This window comes from Mixophyes fleayi, chromosome 2, assembly GCF_038048845.1.
Source record: "Mixophyes fleayi isolate aMixFle1 chromosome 2, aMixFle1.hap1, whole genome shotgun sequence".
NCBI lineage: Eukaryota > Metazoa > Chordata > Amphibia > Anura > Limnodynastidae > Mixophyes > Mixophyes fleayi.
The window spans coordinates 282,869,708-282,889,308 of NC_134403.1; the positions used below are offsets into that span (position 1 = coordinate 282,869,708).

General features: G+C 39.0%; 1 protein-coding gene across 1 annotated transcript in view; it reads right to left on the reverse strand.

Annotated features, from left to right (window-relative positions):
• PTPN22 (protein tyrosine phosphatase non-receptor type 22) overlaps window positions 1–19,601 on the reverse strand; it is a 110,537-nt gene that overhangs the window by 46,491 nt on the left and 44,445 nt on the right. Inside the window, exons 2-3 of the mRNA XM_075196283.1 lie at window positions 8,944–9,052; window positions 2,904–2,980 (exon numbers count right to left, since the gene is read on the reverse strand). Coding sequence (XP_075052384.1) covers window positions 2,904–2,980; window positions 8,944–9,052 — 186 coding nt within the window. The remainder of the gene's footprint in view (window positions 1–2,903; window positions 2,981–8,943; window positions 9,053–19,601) is intronic.

Consider the following 19,601-nt stretch of genomic DNA (forward strand, 5'->3'; position numbering starts at 1 on the left):
AAATCATGGAAAAAGAAGTGACTAGGCTATGCCTGTTGATTGCCTGCAGAACACAGGAGTAAAGTGATGTCTAGCCATAGTTGCCTACTCTCCCGGAATGTCTGGGAGACTCCCGAATTTTTGGGAGCTCTCCCGGACTCCCGAGAGAGTAGGCAAAAATCCCGGATCCAGCTGTCGCCGTTGTTGAAGACGGTGGGGGCGGGGCTAAATGCGCCATCGCGGCCACAGCCCCCTTCTGCGATTGGCTAAGATTGACAGGGGCGGAGCATAACGGCGCACCACACGTGGCCCTCGACAGACCCCCTTCCGGACAGCTGCCTTCAAAAGTAGGCAAGTATGTGTCTAGCACTTCCTGCTGTAACTTACAATGTCAGGCAATTGCAGTGCAAAATTGTCTGTCTGAGTTATTTGACAACTGACTACAGAGCATACATTTATAATACATTATGCCAAATTACAATTTGAAAGCAAATTGCTAATCACAGTTTAGGAAACTTTAGTCTCTCTGTCATTAAAATGTTTTCCATAAAACATGCGACCTGGGTGGACCAACAAATTTCTGCCCAATAAACTTCAGGGAACATTTTCTGTGTTTATATTATCTATCTTTATGTTTTCCTATATCACTGATAACCATTCCCCCAGAAAAGGAGGGGTGTTAAGCAACCATTGTCATGCTATAAACTTTCCAGCAATAAATAATGGGTTTTGTGTTGTTAAGATAATATTGCCTGCTCTATGTAAAACTCATTGTATGCAATGTAATCTTATAAATATGAAGAATATCTACTATATTATCTTTCTTAGCTAAAGGGTTCATTAAAACAGTAAATGTTGTAGCAGGGGTTAAAATATATTATTTTTGTTCCAGATGCCCGAGAAAGAATGATGGTCAGTGGCTGGTTGAAGGTGGTTGAGGTTGAAATTTTATTAACACTTAGCCAATACAGGTAATCACACAGTATTTATTGTAAGGCACTTAAGAAAAATAATGCTGTATCAACCATTAAATAATGTATTAATTGCATGAATGTCTTTACCCCTTATACCTCATAATAAAGAAACAAAAGAACTCAAAATATAAATATATATATTAATGTTTATTATATATTAAAACACAGGAGTATGTTCATATTGTAATTTATTATATTTCTGGCATTCATTTTTATGATTTTAAATGTTTTAATGTTTTTTAATGTATGTATTTTTACTATTGATTTGACTAAGAGCATTTATGTGATATCTATTGTTTATCTTAGGAATTGGTGCTACAGGATTTTATATCTATTGTCGAACCAGAGCCGTAGGTAAGAATTCTAGCGCCTGGGGGAGAAAGACAAATGCCGCCTCCCTAGCCCTCAATTTTAACCAAATGAACCTAAAATATTCCTAAACTGCGCCCCCCTTCAGCGTTGCGCCCTGGGCTGCCGGCCCTATTGCACAGCCCTAGTTACAGCCCTGTGTAGAACATTGTACCTCATAATAAACTTTCCCCGCAAGTCCCTGATATATGACTGGCTGATGGCTAAGTAGCTACGTCATTGTCTCTGTGACTGGCCATGCATCTCTGGTGACCACACCCCCTATGTCAGCTGTTCCTTCATGCCCCAGTCCGACACTGAGTGGAGGAGTTGCCCATAGGAACCAATGAGAGGCTAGCTATCATTTTCTAGAATATACTAGATAAATGATAGCTAGAATCTGATTGGTTGTTTTGGACAACATCTCCACTTTTCCTTTTTAGAAGGTTTTGTAAATCTACCTCTAAGGGGTCTATTTATTTATCGATGAAGTACCAAAATGTTGGCTTTTCTCTTTCACTTTTTCACCTCAGTAACGAGCTTACTGCTATTCCCATAGATGTCTAATGATGGCTATTGTGCTGGGTCATAAATAGACCCCTAAATGTGTTATCTCTGTCCCTTGAATCTCATTTGAATAGTCTTATCCTGCTAAATATAATTATGTTTTTCACTCAAAAAGGAACACTGAGATCCACACAGTTCCGCACATCAAAAAATACTAAATTATGCAATCCACAGACAATGCTATTTTGGTCTGCAGATCCTTGCCCTTCCCTGCAAAAATGCATTCATGGAATACAGCATTTGCCCCATAAGCGGTTCAATATGCAAGAAATGCATACACAATCTGGACCTGTACAACTCTTGCTGAATTGACTGGCTCACCATGGTCATATGGAGCATTAATACCACATGATTAGAATTGATATAAGTTAATGTACATATGAAGAGGAACACATAAGATAAAAAATATTAATATATTTGACATAAGTCAAAATTTAAACTAACATTGGCCACTAGTGTTTAGACATTTTTTGCCAATATGGTTGCCATTCTTTTATTTTGACCAAAGTGACTCAACATTGTAGTATTTGAAAATCCTGTTTTTGCATTCTGATGGGGCATAATGCAAAATCTGGGTGGCCAATGATTAGATCATCACAAGTGTGCGCAGTATATTAATGATTACTGATCAATGATTACTGATCAATACGTTTCAGAATGCATGTTTCTCAATGAATATTAGAAATTCTAAATTATGTTGTAATTATTTGTTTTCCATTAGCTTTATTTACTTTTAACTAACTATACTTTTCATTATTCCAGATTATTCAAATGTTTAATTTTGTTTTTAAACAAAATAAATAAATGTAAGTTATGAAAAAGTCTATTTTATCAAAAAAAGGGCAAAACAGTAACTTGACAAGGTGAGTACATACATTAAATGAAAGATGCGCATAATTGAAAGAGTACTTTGTAACATTTCCAAATACATTAAATATGCTTTCAAAGAGAACAGTTATTACGGTAAATAGAGATGTATATGTTTTTGGTTTGGAATTTCTGGTGGAAACTAAACAAGTATATTTAAATACGTACCTTAATAAAACTGGCATTGACAAAATCTGTATCTTCATCTGAGGTGATCAGTGAGAGTTCCACACGACTGTGATCAACTGTAACACAAAATACATGCAGTTATGTAGTGATCAATTATTCCACTTATTGTTTATAAAACACTGTCAAGAATAATAAAGATTTATGTCACAAATTACTGTTTATGTTGTAGATTAAATGTTTGGAATAACATTATAACTATGACATCTGGATTCTACATTTACTGCAATCAGACTTTTCTGTTATGTTTATATATACATTTTGAGAAATAAAATACCACAATGGTCATATTTTGGAAAAGTAAATGCTTACCATGTGCTATAGAATAAAAGTTAGTATATACAATATTACAAAAAAGTTAATTCTATCAATATCAGTCCCAACAGTCCGGCATATTACATAACTCTATGCCTATAACATGCAGCCAATGGCATTACTAAGTAGCAGTTACTCAGAATTTAGTTTAAAGCAATTTCTGTTTAGCTGGCATTCACTATAACAAAGTGTAAGTGCAATTCAAAATAAGAAGTGCAAGCCTGGTACTGCAACCAGTGACAGCGATAAAGTTGCTATAGTCTAAAGTAATTGGCAGAAGCACACATTAGTAAGAAATGTAACTAATAAGAAGACCAAAGTTGTTTCCTGTTTGCTCCTTGGGGAAAAATTGCCTGTTAGACACCTCAGTGGAAGGGAGCGGCGCATGCGCAGTAAAGCACCAAAGGATTTGGAACATTGGGATATATTGTTTAATCACTGAGGTTTAATGAGCTTTGCAGAGTGTGTGGGTTGGGGAGGTCATTTCATTATATCTGCAGTTAACCCTTTTTTTTGGAAAAGGATCAGATAAACATAGCCCCATTTCAGTCCAGACATCGTAGCCCCATGCAGCCTGCCAATAGGAAAGCTCGTTAGCTTAAACCAATGGTGGGTGTGCTGCTTTAAGAGAAGGCTGAGCCCAGATCCAGGTTTTGCCAGTCTGAGATTTCCATCGTTGGTTTAGTCAGCTGTGAGCCGTTCACTGCTACTATAGAGAACTAAAGACTTTCTACGTATTGTCTGCTATTGTGGACTGCTTGGTTGTCAATGACGATTGACGGTGGTTTGTGGTAATCATTTGGCTGTTTACTGGAACTGATGTTAATGTACAGTGTGATGTTTCAATAAAACCTACTATTTTTTTCATGCCTTTGAATGTGCCTGAGTGAAAAGGTAACTCACTAGAAGGTACCAACCCTGTTATATTCACCCTACCATGCCCAGAGTGTACAGTACAACTCCTATGTCTCCAACAGACAGTACAACTCCAGACCAGCAGTAAATAGTACAGCATCAATTCCCTAGAATTACTTAAGCTTTTTTGTGTTGCTGCTGTAAGAGAAGGGGCCAACACTACAAATAGTCAAGAGTATCTAGAATACTGCACATCCAAATGTTATTAGCTCGTTAGCTTCTACTCATACAGTAAACTTCAATTGGCTTATGAATTTCACTGAATAACAGAAAGACAGAGTGCTAGTAGCCTGGGAATAATTTTTGACAGGAAGTTAGGGAGTTACTGTGGCCTACAGCAGTAGCATGGGGATTACAATTTGCAGCGACCCATATTGCTACTCCTCTAGCACAACAACCACCAATTACAATATCAAAAACACAAAACATAAATGTATAACAGTGACATTGCCTATAAGCACTGTCACTGCCTCTTTTCAGCCCTCCTTCTGCCTTCCATGCCTCTTCAGCCTGCTGTCTCATATTTGCTGCTGTTGTCTTCCTTTACCAGTGTCCTTTGCCTCATATGTGCCCCGATTGACTCACCTGTCCCCTTGTATCCCCGTACCATTTCTGTCTTCTGCTCCCTTACCTTGTCTCCCTTAACCTACTGCCACATATATGACCAGATCCCATCTTTTCCTCCCCTTATTTCTTTCTTCCACACTCTCATATCTCTCCTGCATACTTGTCTATTGGGGATATGGAAGTGCAGCTTTGTTTGATATAAAGCCTTCTTATTATGTGGAGGCTGTGTTGATGATATTGCACAGTACTACCATGGCATACAGAGTATGAAAGTCTACTATCATAGCCTAGGAGGCTATTATACTCTGTACATCACTGGAGCCATGTCAGCAGGGTGCAGATGTCAGCAAACAGGCATGAGAGGGATATCAATGTTGTTGAGGAGAATTTGGGGTCTATTTATTAATAGGTGAAAAGCCCTAGATCCAGTGAAAACACACGTATTTGCTGGATTTAATGCTTCTCCCTATTTACTAATAATGCCAGCAGTAGCCTTCGTCGGGTTCCCTAGCATGTGCAGAGGGACCATGTACTGGCACGGAACTGCTAAGACTTCTCTTATCACTGCCAACCAGTATTGCCAGGGAGCTGAGCATCGCACCAGTGACATTTTATTGATAAATTAGACAGCCTAAGACTTTCTATAGCAGTAATAAAATAGACCCCTTAGCCTCAACTCTTCCCACTAAAAAAGTTTCAGCAGCAATAAAATAAAAAAAGCTGCTCTCTTGTACACTGTCTTCCATTTTATTTGTCCCTTTACCTCTTGTCTGCCCCTATGTCTCTTGTTTCTTCCACCCAGTCTGCCCCCATGACTTTAACCTGCACCCCTTTGTTTACTTTATTGGCTGAGTCATCTCATATATTCTCTTTCTCTGCTCCCTCTTTTGTGTGATTGCCCTTTCAGTTTCTACTCCCCAACAGCTGTTAAAACTGAGCTCTCCTCTTTCCTTACAGCACAGCTCAGTCTGCAGGATTAGTAATGAAGGCTGCACTTTTTGTCACTTTCTATGATGCACACAGAACAACCTGGTCACCTGGTCACCACTGCAACACTTCTCGGGTGAATCGCTTGAATGGCCTCTAGACCTGCAAAGACCCCTAGTTCAGTCATGTGTTGGGGACTGTGTCTCATGATCTCACCGTGACCAGAGCTCATCACATGGTGGAATTGAGCAGCATTTCTTTTCCCAGCCAAGTGATATGAGTCACCACCTTCTCCCTCCCTAACATACCCATGAAATAAGACGAGGCAGGAGCAGTGGAGGAAGAGGAGCTATACCATCCCTATAAAATAGGAACATATGAGCCTATATTGGCACTTTGGCTATTTACTGGCATGTAAGACAACGCTGGCATATAGGCTATCTAATTGTCTGTAAAGTTATGTTGGCATATTGACTAGCCGGAGGCCCTTTGCCTCTATGTCAATATGCCAGCCTCCATGATGGTTATCGGGCATATTAGTTAGCTTATCAGACATATGTGTGAGGAATATGAAGACATATTGGAGGACAAATTGATCTGATATACACAGCCTTACTTTTTGTTATGCTGTACCAAAATAGTATATCCTATGCCACCATAGTGTACATGCTAAATACTCACTTTTATGATTCTATATCTATTTTTTACCAAACCATGTATGTGAGGTATATAATGTTTTCCCACATCATGCACTGTGTAATACCCTGCTAAATTACACCTTTGGTAGGTGCCTTGCATGCAATACTACTTTAGCACTTCATTTTGTGGTGTGGTGTGCACTACATGGGTCATTTTTGCTTTAACAGCATGTTAATTTAATTTTTTTTGACCGTGAGTGAATTAATTAATTTCACAGGAGTCGTTATCAATGTAAAACTATTAGCTAATGTCATAAGTTTACACCATGCTGATTTTTTTCACGATAATCTCACAGTAAAACATTTTCAAGCTGTCAGGCCTCCTCTCTACAACAGACTACAGTAGATAGAGATAGCTAGTAAAGTGATCTGCCCGAATGCTGATGCAATGCTCTAAAAACTGTATCAGTAGTAGTGACCACAGTAGACGAATTAAGAAAATAAGTTGCCCAGCCAATCTCACACTATCTATGCTTTGAGTCATTACTGGGATTTCCTGCTGGCTGTCTCTGTTATTACTTTTGATTAGACAAGATAAAGCCTACTGCACCTACTGTGCTATTGCTTAAAAAAACAAACTGAGTGCAGTAACTCACCCTAAAAACATGTATATTGGTGCTATGAAAGTCTTTCCAAATATGGACGGTCAGCCTTGGGGTCTATTTATTAACTGGAGAAAAGTCCTATTTGTGATGAAATATCATCATCATTTATTTATATAGCGCCACTGATTCCGCAGCGCTGTACAGAAAACTCATTCACATCTGTCCCTGCCCCATTGGAGCTTACAGTCTAAATTCCCTAATATAGACACTCACTCACACACATACAGACAGAGAGGGAGACAGACAGGTAGAGACTAGGGTCAATTTTGATAGCAACCAATTAACCTACTAGTATGTTTTTGGAGTGTGGGAGGAAACTGGAGCACCCGGAGGAAACCCACGCAAACACAGGGAGAACATACAAACTCCACACAGATAAGGCCATGGTTGGGAATTGAACTCATGACCCCAGTGCTGTGAGGCAGAAGTGCTATCACTTCGCCACTGTGCTGCCCCACATATCTACTGAGGGCTATCGCTGTTCTATCACTGGCGGTGACCTCACCAGCAATGGCTTCTCCATGCATAGAGAACCTATAATAAACCTATTCACCAAGAATTACAGCGGTTCATGTAGCACTGCAATCCCCCATTCCTCATTTCACCATTGCAATCTCAGGATTTCAATCATGGAGGATGGAAGATATTTATATAGAAAGATATATAAGATATCTGTATTCTCCAGTCCCCACCTCCCAGGGCTGCAGTAGCCTCTGGAAGAAAGAAAAAATGCTTTATTATTTGAATAAAACATTTTTCAAACATTGCCTATTGATTTAAAATTCTTTTAATAAGGGACAGTAAAACTAAAAGTCCGGACTTTCCAGGTCCATTCTGCATGCTCAAGCCGGATAGCCAGGTCACACAAGCTGCTCTGGTGATATTTTCCTGGTAAACTACTGTGAAAAAGGTTTGTTGCAGCCTTCTTTTGATGTCGTGTTGGGGTGAAGAGGGGGAGCAAAGAACAATTCGGTATTTACTGTTTTTACTGGACTTAGCTATGTAAAGTCTGTTCTCCTTGCGTATACATTGTTCTATTTGACCAAAAATATATAAATCCCTGTTTTCCATTGTGCAAACCATTTGGATTGTGTGTAATAAAAATCTTAGTCATGATATCAGCTCAATAAAAGTTTCTTATTTTGCGATACATATGCAGGTTGTAACTGGGCCCTACTTCAACAGGGGGCCAGTTTGCAGAATGAATCATTTGTCTTAGCTTCTACATACAGGAGTTGCCAGCAGTTGTAGGACTGATCTGATTAGAACTCAGTTCAAGCAACAAATGCAGAAACATTGCCTTTAAGAGACACCTACAAACAAACACTGGCAAGCCCTGGCAGAAAGTGCTATACATCTCAAATGTAATATATAAAATGAAATGCTAAATAAATGTAAGTACAGAATAGTCTTTAAGGGAGCATCTACTATACTAGTCTGCAGGGGCGGATCTAGAAAACTACTGTACCCGGGGCGATTTAGGGGGGCGATTTAGGCCCCGCCCCTTTCTAACAGTTTAGGCTGCCGACGGCTGCACAGTATGTGCAGGTCCGTCCAGCCGTGACAGGTAGGGACAGTGTGCTGCCCGGCTGCTCTGATTGTGTTTTAAACACAGTCAGAGCAGCCGGGCAGCACACTGTCCCTGCCTGTCACGGCTGGACGGACCTGCACATACTGTGCAGCCGTCGGCAGCAAGTGTCTGCTAGGGGGGGGCGATCGCCCCGATCGCCCCCCACCCTGGATCCGCCACTGCTAGTCTGTATGTGTCAGTCTCATTTATGAGTGAGTGCTATAAATAATTTATTTTAGTTTTGTTTACATTGTCATATTTGTCTGTCATATGACAATACAAATAAATACCAGGTTTATCACAATAAAAAAGGATGGAAAAGTTTCAGCTAAATGATGTTCATTACTTTATGAGCAGGTAAATATAGATCATATAAAAGTCTGGAAATGATGGCTGACAAGTGAATGGCAGGTTATCTCACTTACATGGAAGGATGTCTTTATAACGGTTCTTCTTAATGTTCTCTGCCCGCTCTGCTGCCTTTGTGGTGTAGTTTTTATCTGTTTTATACTTTGCAGATTGCCTTTTCAGATTCTGTTGTAAGGTAAAAATATGGTTATTCATTATGCTGCACTTATCACATTGATAACGATTTATCTTACATCTTATCTTTATAACTATGTCTTTAGAGTAGTATGTATTCTTATTAAGTGAATTGATTTGTCTCCTCATCAAGGTCCAGTCTATTGGATCCAATTTCACTATCCTCAAGGCATATTTTTTGTTTTTGCTTTCCTGGTAGTTGGTCCCTCCCTCTCTTCTCCTTTCTTCCCTTCCCCTACCCCTTCTCAGGGCCTGCGAAGACTTCCAAGAAGCAGAAATCAGCAAGAATTGCACACTAAGTATACATTATAGATAATTGATAGTTTCATTATGCTATTAGTTAATATATAAACATAAATATAATATATACATACCTCTCACCATTCTCAATTTGAAAATCAGGACAAATTAGGGTCATATCCCTGTGATGCTACCCCACCATGGTACTGTTAAAATCCCAGATGGACCCAACTGCCAGAGGGCTCTGCCCCTTTCCATAGATTTGGGGCCAAGGTCGTGCACTAGGGGCACCTGGAGATTTCCCAGGCTGGTCTTATAATGGGCAGGCTATCATCCTCTTTCTTGTTTCAGTTAGGAGGAGGCGGGGCTACATGGCCCAGGCATTGCTGTTTTTCCTGGTATCTGGCCCCTCTTCTGGGACCACCCACCTCATTGAAAGTACATCCCTCTCGCCTCCTTCTCTCCTCCCTTCACTCCCCCTCCTCAGGACCTGTGGAGACTTCCAAGAATTAGACAGAGGAGTTTCTATTCTAATTTCTATTCTACCATACTTGCCCATTCTCCCGGAATGTCCAGGAGACTTCTGAATTCTGGGTAGGTCTCCCGGACTCCTGGAGGTGCAGGCCATTTTCCCTTATCCTGTCCACTCCCTAGTGAAGTGGGCGGAATGAGGGCCTCTGCGACCCGATTTGTGGTGAATCGTATTTTGGCCCTATTGCCTCTGCAAACTTATGTTTTTGCATTGCGGGGTTGGGCCAAAATGAAGCAAAAACTAAATATTTATACTATAGATAAAATAAATGTGATAATTAATATACTGTGTATGTTAATTTACTTTGGGGACTGGGGTGCATGTAAAAGTTTAATATACTGTGTAGCCTGGTGTGTGTATATACACGGTTAATAAACTGTGGGGACTAGTATTTGTGTATGTAAAAGGTTAACATAATCTGTAGTCTGGTGTGAATGTAAAGGGTTAATAGTTTGGGGACTGATGTGGTCAATTCCCTGTTTCATGGTATCCCATCTGTCATACTCTTCCTCCCAGCTGCCACATTGGTCACCAGTCATCCAATGCTGCAGTTGACCTCCCTACACAATTCCCTAGACAATAGCCAGACATCCTCTGATGCTGCACATCAGCTGCCACCATTCTACCCTAACAGACTTTAGGCTGGTCTCCATGCACCACTTTCATAGCTGCACTGGAGACTGGAGAAGAGAGTAAAAAAGAAGAGATTACATTCACCTTGATCTAGAAAATTGCATGTACAGTATATATATATATATATATATATATATATATATATATATATATATATATATATATATTGTGGGTTTGTTTTTTTTTCTGATTAAAAAATAGCCTTTCAGGTATACAATATTTAAAGTAGCTCTGGAGAAATGCACTGTGTGATGTGGTGGATTCATTCAGAGATGCATGGCCAATGATGTGACAGCAGCTTAACTGACTAAATTTCACCTACCTATATCAGATTCCATTAAAATACCATGCAGCTGTGGCTTCAGATGTCTTTAACAGGGTAAAGTAACGCACTTTATTTTTAATGGAGCTGCAGAGGAATGTCAGGTTAATACTGTAAATTTATTTTTACCTTCATTATTTCATAGATAAAAAATTAATTTGAGGTTTTAAAGGTTCTTGTAACCTTTCCTTACCAATGGTTTAGACCAGTGGTTCCCAAACTGGGTGCTGCGGCTCCCTGGGGTGCCGTGGCTATCTCACTGGGGTGCCACAGCTAAGGCTGGTGGTAGTCAAGGCAGGGGCAACTTGGTAATTATTTTGGCTTAGGGTGCCTTGAAAAAACTATGGGGACCCTAAGCGTTCCTCGAACTGAGAAAGTTTGGGATCCACTGGCTTAGACCCTATGTTGATAATTGGCTGCAGTGCAGAAAGTCTGTGAGTAAACAGGCACCCAAATATCTTAATAGACACTTGGTGAAAGTGATTTTATGGAAATTGATATCTCCATACATTATAATGGAGCCACCAGAGCTACAGGAAATACTAAGATAATCTCTGACACAACACCCCTGATGTTAGAGCATGATATTGCATGCACTAAAATATCATCATCATCAACACCATTTATTTATATAGCGCCACTAATTCCGCAGCGCTGTACAGAGAACTCATTCACATCAGTCCCTGCCCCATTGGAGCTTACAAATTACCTAACATAACCAGACACACAGACAGAGAGAGAGAGAGACTGGGGTCAATTTTGATAGCAGTCAACATTCTACTATGTTTTTGGAGTGTGGGAGGAAACCGGAGCACCTGGAGGAAACCCACGCAAACACAGGGAGAACATACAAACTCCACACAGATAAGGCCATGGTCGGGAATTGAACCCATGACTCCAGTGCTGTGAGGCAGAAATGCTAAGCACTTAGCCACCATGCTGGATGTCTTTGACACTAATCTATGGTATTCCATGTTAATGCATGCTATGCCAAAATAAAGGTAATTTATAGAAGAAAGTTTTCCACAAAATATATTGGGCTGATTCATTAAGGAAAGTAAGGCAAAAAAATTTTCTCCTCAACAAAACCATGTTACAATGCAAGGGGTGCAAATTAGTTTATTATTTTGCACATAAAGAAAATACTGACTGTTTTTTCATGTAGCACACAAATACTTGATAGCTTTATTTGTACACTGAAATTTAAAGTTGATCTAGGACATGTCCTACCCCAACTATAAATCTGCCATTACATTTTAAATTTACCTTCCCCTCCAATGCAACATGGTTTTGCCAAGCTGCAAAGTTACTCATGTTTTTGCTTTCCTTTTCTTAATGAATCAGGCCCATTGTATCTCCATTAAAAGTTAATGTAATAGCAATGTTACTCTTTTATTTAAACTATTTTCATTTTAAAGCTAAATATCTAAATAATTTGACCATTTGCTGTGAGATTGTCTGACCACAACATCCAGTAAATCAGGTTGAACAGATACCACGTCATAGTCACCATTTTGAGAGAACAGTCAGACTTTATTACAGGGTATGATATGGGATCTGAAATGAATCATTCTACCACATTGTGAAAACTCTCACATAAGTCAATTAACACTATTGGCCAACTGAGGTACGGGTTGTTTAAATGAGGAGAAAATTACATTGCCCGAAAGTGAATCATTATTTATGCTAGAATTGTATTCTCTTCTGGTAACTGTGTTTTTCATTATACCCATAAATTAATCTTAACCAAATTATTCACTCAATGTAACTGCAAGTGTAAGATATTTGGACATAATTAGGTTCACTTTGTGTTACAGAAAATACTCCACTTTTCTGCACATTTTCAACTAAGTAGACTTTTTGTTGTTATGTTATAATTTATTTTGCTAGATTTTTTTTTACTTTCCAGCTACATTGATGTAGCAATATCACTTTAAAGAGGATCTCCAATGATTTACGTCATATGTCTTTCATATCACACATTTCTCATATAAAATCAATTGAAAGTGGAAATTTAAATATGAAAAAGATAATGTTCCATTTAATGCTCTACTTACATTGAAGGAAACAGAAGTGATACACATTGTAATTGTGGAAAAGTTACACCCAAGGACGGTTCATTTTTGCTGAAACTAAATACTTTACTCACAGTAAAATGTGAGCATTTGCCACAAATAGCTAGTTGGAGGACAATAGTATATCTAGAGCTTAATCCCAATATACAATTCTCAATTGACCACACTTGTTTCCTCTATGGATATACAGAATATCATACCACGTAATGATAAACTTAGCTGCCAAAGAGGGTATATACTATATAGTACTGTGGTCAAGGCTTCTGAAAGATACTCTAGGTAAAGTCATTAACAACATCATCATCATTTATTTATATAGCGCCACTAATTCCGGGGCGCTGTACATAGAACTCAATCACATCAGTCCCTGCCCCATTGGGGCTTACAGTCTAAATTCCCTCACACAGACAGACAGACACACACACACACACACACACACACACACACACACACAGACTAGGGTCAATTTGTTAGCAGCCAATTAACCTACCAGTATGTTTTTGGAGTGTGGGAGGAAACCAGAGCACCCGGAGGAAACCCACGCAAACACAGGGAGAACATATAAACTCCTCACAGATAAATCCATGGTCGGGAATTGAACTCATGACCCCAGTGCTGTGAGGCAGAAGTGCTAACAACATGGTTGTTAGCACTTCTGCCTCACAGCACTGGGGTCTCTGAAAACACCCATTAAGACCAATGAACCAGCATCAATGAGCTCTAGGGACTTTCCAATTATTACTACTTAAAAAATTTTAACATGCCGTCCCAAAATCTTTCAGGAACTGTGACTGCAGTTATAAAATATCAAAATATTCTGTTTTTGAGTAACACAATTGACTCATTTTGTGTAAAAAGCAGAAATGACATTTAACGTGTGTTTTGACTTCAAAACAGAAAATACAGATGAACAGAAAAAAATGTCAATAGAACATCAATAGAACAAAGTATTTCAAGTCAGGTAACTCCTGCATGCCCATATGTAGACAATTTTTAAAGGGAAAGGACTAAGCTAACTTGTATTCAAACTGAGCATCTAAAACGTAAATAGCAGCAAAGTGATATAAGTCTCCGCTCAAACTGCTACAGGAAGATTGTGGTGTCATCATTTCTATATGGATATAAGATCATACATCTAACTTTTTATGAATATGGATTAATAAGAGTTGTCATAGACCACTGTTCAAGAACAGCTCTGGTTGAATGATTTACTGTTAAAGGGAACTAGTTTAAAAAAAACTTGCAAACTTTAACTTTGAAAAACATTAATGGATTAATAACTGTTTGGCATTTGGCTAGTATATAGTGAAAGCATAATATGACTTGTTTCATCAAGATAGGACCAAGTATATACTAGTAACAACAGCATGTTATGTACAGTTGATAGAAAATGTATTAGTAGATAAGCACCACTTAGGCTAATAGAATAATATGAGTACAACTGCTGTATACCCACCAATGTATATGTACTGTAAGCATGTATGCTTGTTTGTGTACTCTATGCAATCTTGATTCCTTTTAATTTCCATCTTATGAATTGGATTATTATGTTTTTGTCTGGAGAAAGGTTTTAAACATATTCTAATATCTTCATGAAAAGCAAAAGCGATTTCAGTAGGGTATAAGCAGGTAGTCTTCAACATAGTCCTCTCATGAATTTAAATGTGGTATATCTGTTAGAGGTTGCCAACTCCAAAAACCATCCATAGGTGTTTTGCAAAAGAAAAATGTTGTTATTAACGATCTATGATACACCTAACCATCACTTTATTGTCCTGATTTATTATTACTGCTGGTATATATACTAAAGTGAGTTAAGGCATATTTGTGTGTTACCTGTTCAGTTTCTTAATCACCTCTATACTTGGGGAGAATATCTTGTTATTTTATGTAGCCTACGAGGAAGAAGTTCAAGGACCAAGGAGAAAAAAGTAATAGGAGGAATTCTCTTTTACCATGGTGTTGAGTTACTTGGATTGTCTGCTGGGGGCTTAAAAACAACTATCAAGTGTGAAGCCTCACTCACTGCTTCTGTATAACACAAGCTGCTACTGGGAGAAAGTGAAATGACCAGCAGGCCTGTGTAACAAGAGTAAATTAGCAGGTGAAACAATACCCAGCTGGGATAAACAGTATATGCAAGTGACACCCAGCAGTAACACCTAAGACCTGGTGCATGATTATTACTCCTCAAGGCTCTAAACAGACAGATGGAGAGTGAGTAGGTTACAGATGTATAAACTGAGTTCTTGTTATTCAGAGGCGATATCATAAAATCGTTTTCAATCATGTCAGCAAGTTTTTAGGAGATGTCTATTATCATTTAATAACATACCTTCCAACTGTCCCGATTTAGGCAATACAGCGTTGCCCACAGCTCACTAGTTCCGCCTCTGGTTGGGAGGTATATACTGTTTGTGCAGTGATGAATGGGTGACGGGTGCTCTTTCCACTGGAGCACGTAGGTTTGAAGAGGAGAGGAAGAGGACTGGGCGGCAATTCCTTGGCTGTCGTCTAAAATGATTTTATTCACTTGTACACATTTCATTAAGTTAAAGAAGCGCGCCTTGTTCTCTTTCACTATTTTCTAGTTTGTTTTTCTGGGACTTGATCCCTCCCTCCAGGTGCTGCAGGCTTTATAAGATGGAGGTTCAGGGGAAGGTCTTAAATGGGACACCCTGAATATAAATTTGTATCACAAGCTTTGGGACTCACCTATAGGAGATCCCTTGATGCTGGTAGGTGAGCGTAAACCCAATATAGCTATGTTGTGCACAAAATTCTCCTTTATATATATGCTAACACATAGTGAGTTTTTTATATATTGTTTGCTTCTGAGCGCCGGACATTTTTTTTTTGTTTGCACATGCACCTTGGTCTCATTTGTCCTTGGCTGCCGTCTCAAATGATTTTATTCACTTGTACACATTTCATTAATTTAAAGAAGCTCGCCTTTGTCTCTGGCACTTTGGGAAGTGCTGGATGTGCCCCTGTGACACCACACCCTTTCTAACATTTTCCCGGTTCCCCAACTTAAAAAGTTGGGAGCTATGTAGTATGTAGTAATCCTCACCTGTAGGTGGGTTTCCTATGCAGGACATTTGTACACCTGATAGGTGTAAACAATGCAATGAGTGTCCCTTTTTAGGTGCTAAGTAGTGTAATATCTTTGCATGTTAAATTTAAATTGTAGTATATCTAATTTTACTAAGAATTTAAAAATTGAGTGAATGGGTTAACAATGTCAAATTAAGTTAATGGACAGCTGGACAATACATTTAAAAACATGGATCATTCACTTGTAATATTTCTTTCCACATTTGGCCTGGAAATTTACACATTTCATTCAAACATACACATGCAAAAAGAATTGTCTGTCGTTATCCCTGCTTTATTCATTCTGCAATGTGCAAGTTTACAAATACAGTGCGAAAGGTGTACTTGTGTGAAATGGCTTGTTCTGCTGCGAAACACGATTACGCAACATTTTGCAACAATTCACTCATACGTATTTTGGTGTAATTCTACAGATCTTAACTAAGACTATCTAGCAGGAAGGCTTTGACAAGAGTCGATAGGCTTCTTAAAACACAGGTTTATTTCTGCAGTCAACAAGTGTAAAAACAAACAAAACAGCTTCACTACAGCCTAAAGGGATGAAATAATATACAACTTCTCTTCAGCAACATAATCTGGGATTATTAAGAGGGATCAGTGTTCTATGACAAAGGGTTCATATGCATTCAGAGTTTCCAAGTTTAGCAGGTGAACATCTGTGGAGCAAAAAATCCCCTCATTTATTTATTTCAACCTTCTTGCATAGGTACTCTGATTAGCAAAGTTATGCCTGATAAAGACTTCACACAGCTCACCAAAGAAGCTACAAAATCATGGAGGAACTAACAGGCCTGTCCAAAAGGCTGCTACTAAAATCTGTAATGGTGCTATATGCCAGTGGAGCAGGAGTTCTTTTACACAGAGCTCAAATAACAACATGAGGCTGTGCAACATGATGTGCACTGCTGTACATGGGGTTGGATTTGTCTTTGTAATTTATTTTTGCATAATGTGGGCCTGATTCATTAAGAAACGTAAATGCTGTTACATACTGTATTTTGCATAAAATCTCTCTGCACACCCCCAGAACTGGATTGAATGACAGTGAACGCAGCAACATACAATTAATCTTCGAGCGCAAAGGACCAGGGCCCTCTTAACAACATTTGGGGCCCCCGGGCAAAGCAGTGCACCGTTGCCCCTATATATATATATATAAAAAAAAAAAAAAAGATTATATATATGGGCCCTGCAGCCCAGGGGGGCCCGTCTGAGGCAGCGAGAGAAAAAAGTTCCTCCGCAATGGATGTCGGGCGGGCGTGATGATGTCACGCCCGACATGCACTGCGAGCGCAGCACGGAGGAGGAGACCAGGGAGGGAGCCGGATCGCCAGCTGAGAGCAAGGTAAGTATTTTCTTCTTTTTTTTTTCAGGAACTTTTTTCTCTCGCTGCCTCTGACGGGCCCCCCTGGGCTGCAGGGCCCCCGGGCACCTGCCCATCGTGCCCTATGGAAGAGACGGACCATTACTACAGCCAACGACTTCATGGGCGCAACGGGTAGGGGAATGAGCGTATGCACGTAGTTAATGTATAGTAAGGGCATGCCAAGCTTGAGCACATGCAGCAATATCTGATTCAAGTTATGGGCATCTCAAAGGTACGTGTTTTTCTGTCGTATCACTTGCACCAGCTACAGGTCGGGTTTAGGTGCCGATAACTAGTGATGACCAAAATGTGTACAGCTAGAACATTTATTTGCAATCAGAAGCAACTATAAAACTGCATTTTATGTACAGTAGACATTAATAACATACTAAAAGATGTATTGGATGGAAAAAAATGTTTTTTAATGTCATAATTGACTATATTAATAATTGGTGACAATAATTGAAAACGTTTATTTTTTTTTCTGTGCGTTCTTTTGTGACTTTAAATTCCACATATGTATTGGACGTATCCTGCAGTGTATTGTCTGTTAGAGCAGAGCATAATTAGACCCGTAATCAACAAAAGACTTCTCTTCAGATCCGCTCTTAGTTGAATATAACCATGCATATGCACGATTTATGTACGTTTTTTAAAAAAAACATAATTTACATTCGCTTTGCGTGCCTTAATGAATCAGGCCTTGTGTGTGCAAAGTGAAACCCCATGCTGCTACAGACATATGCAACAAAATATACTGAACACAACATTGTACAGTATTGTGAGTAAAAATAAAGTTTATAATACTGTCATACTGTGTATCATTTACTGGAAATATTTCAGTCACACTTGAGTCATCGTCAGTAATCAAAACTTCAGAAGGAAGGCTCAGTTTCATAGGCAGAGGAGGAAAAAAAATGCTTGGTGTTCTACATTGTCAGCTGACATTATTTATGTGTATTGTTGCAAAGTCTTTTGAACTGTATTCAACACTGTAGTGGTGTTTTTTTTAATTTAGTACATCATCCCACATACCAGAATACACTTCCTGATCTCAGTGGGGTTCCCCAATTCAAGTTATGATTTGTTGGTGTGGCTTTCCCCATTGGCCTGTGTTTACTAAGCAGAGTGATGAATAGAGGGCCTGACATGCATTTCACTGCATTTTAAGACTTTGTAGAGGTATTTTGGAGTTATTCCCAGGTTGGTGTAGGGCTTTAAAGTCTCTTTTTTCCCCACAAGACTATTTTCTTTTTATGGATGTTCTGGAGGCGTTGGTAATCAATAGTCATTGTATATTTTTAATAGGACTTTTGCATTTTCTAAGAACATTTATTGCAGTTAAGCACATTTTTTAAATGTAATAAACAGAAATTTAGGCTAGAAAATGTGATGCATAGCATATAGGCAGTCCCTTACACTCATGATTTATTTATGGTATAAATGAGATTAAAATGTAAAGGTTGACATTAAGGAAGGGGCGGTCTTAAAGTGACAGGAGGCTGGACTTTGAAGTGACGCACGTTTTTGTTGTATACACCATACATATTTCCATCTGGACCCACAATCCTACAAAAGGTGATGCATAATGTTTTTACATTTTCATTTCCCAAAAGCTGAACAAGGGTGGCCATTTAGGAATGTGCTCAGCAAACAAATAGGTGTCCCTGTGCAAAATTACATTTGTTGCATTTCCTCATATTAATTTAGTAAATGACTCTGAGCTCTTTAAATATGCTTGGCCAATGGAAACAAAATGATTCTGTGGCCGCAGTAGCAAATTTTCCTGGAAAATGTTAAAATTATTGCCTATTAATCATATACATTAATATTTATACCCCTAATTACCAGACAAGTGTGATTATGTGACTGACTTGTTATCAAACAGTATATTTCCAGCATGCCCTAGGTACCTGGACATAGGAAGTAATGCCAGGAGAGAACTGGGGAAGAAGAAAGAGAAATGCAGTAGTGTGGCAGAGGAGATGGTAGGCATGGCCATTGCTGGGACATTTGCCATAATGTGAGGAGCTGCATAAGCATAAAAACCAGTGCAAATACAGCTAATAATCCTGCAAAAGGAGAAGAATCATAAATTGAGAGTAAATATCGTGTTTACAATTGCTATAAAGCCAGAAAGAGAACTGGAAGGCGTTCACTGCATTTTGAGACTATAGAAATGAGTTGGACACCCATCCCTTAGACAGAGCTGCAAGTCTCACAGAGAAAGCTGCCATTCTAGTAAAAAAAAGCTT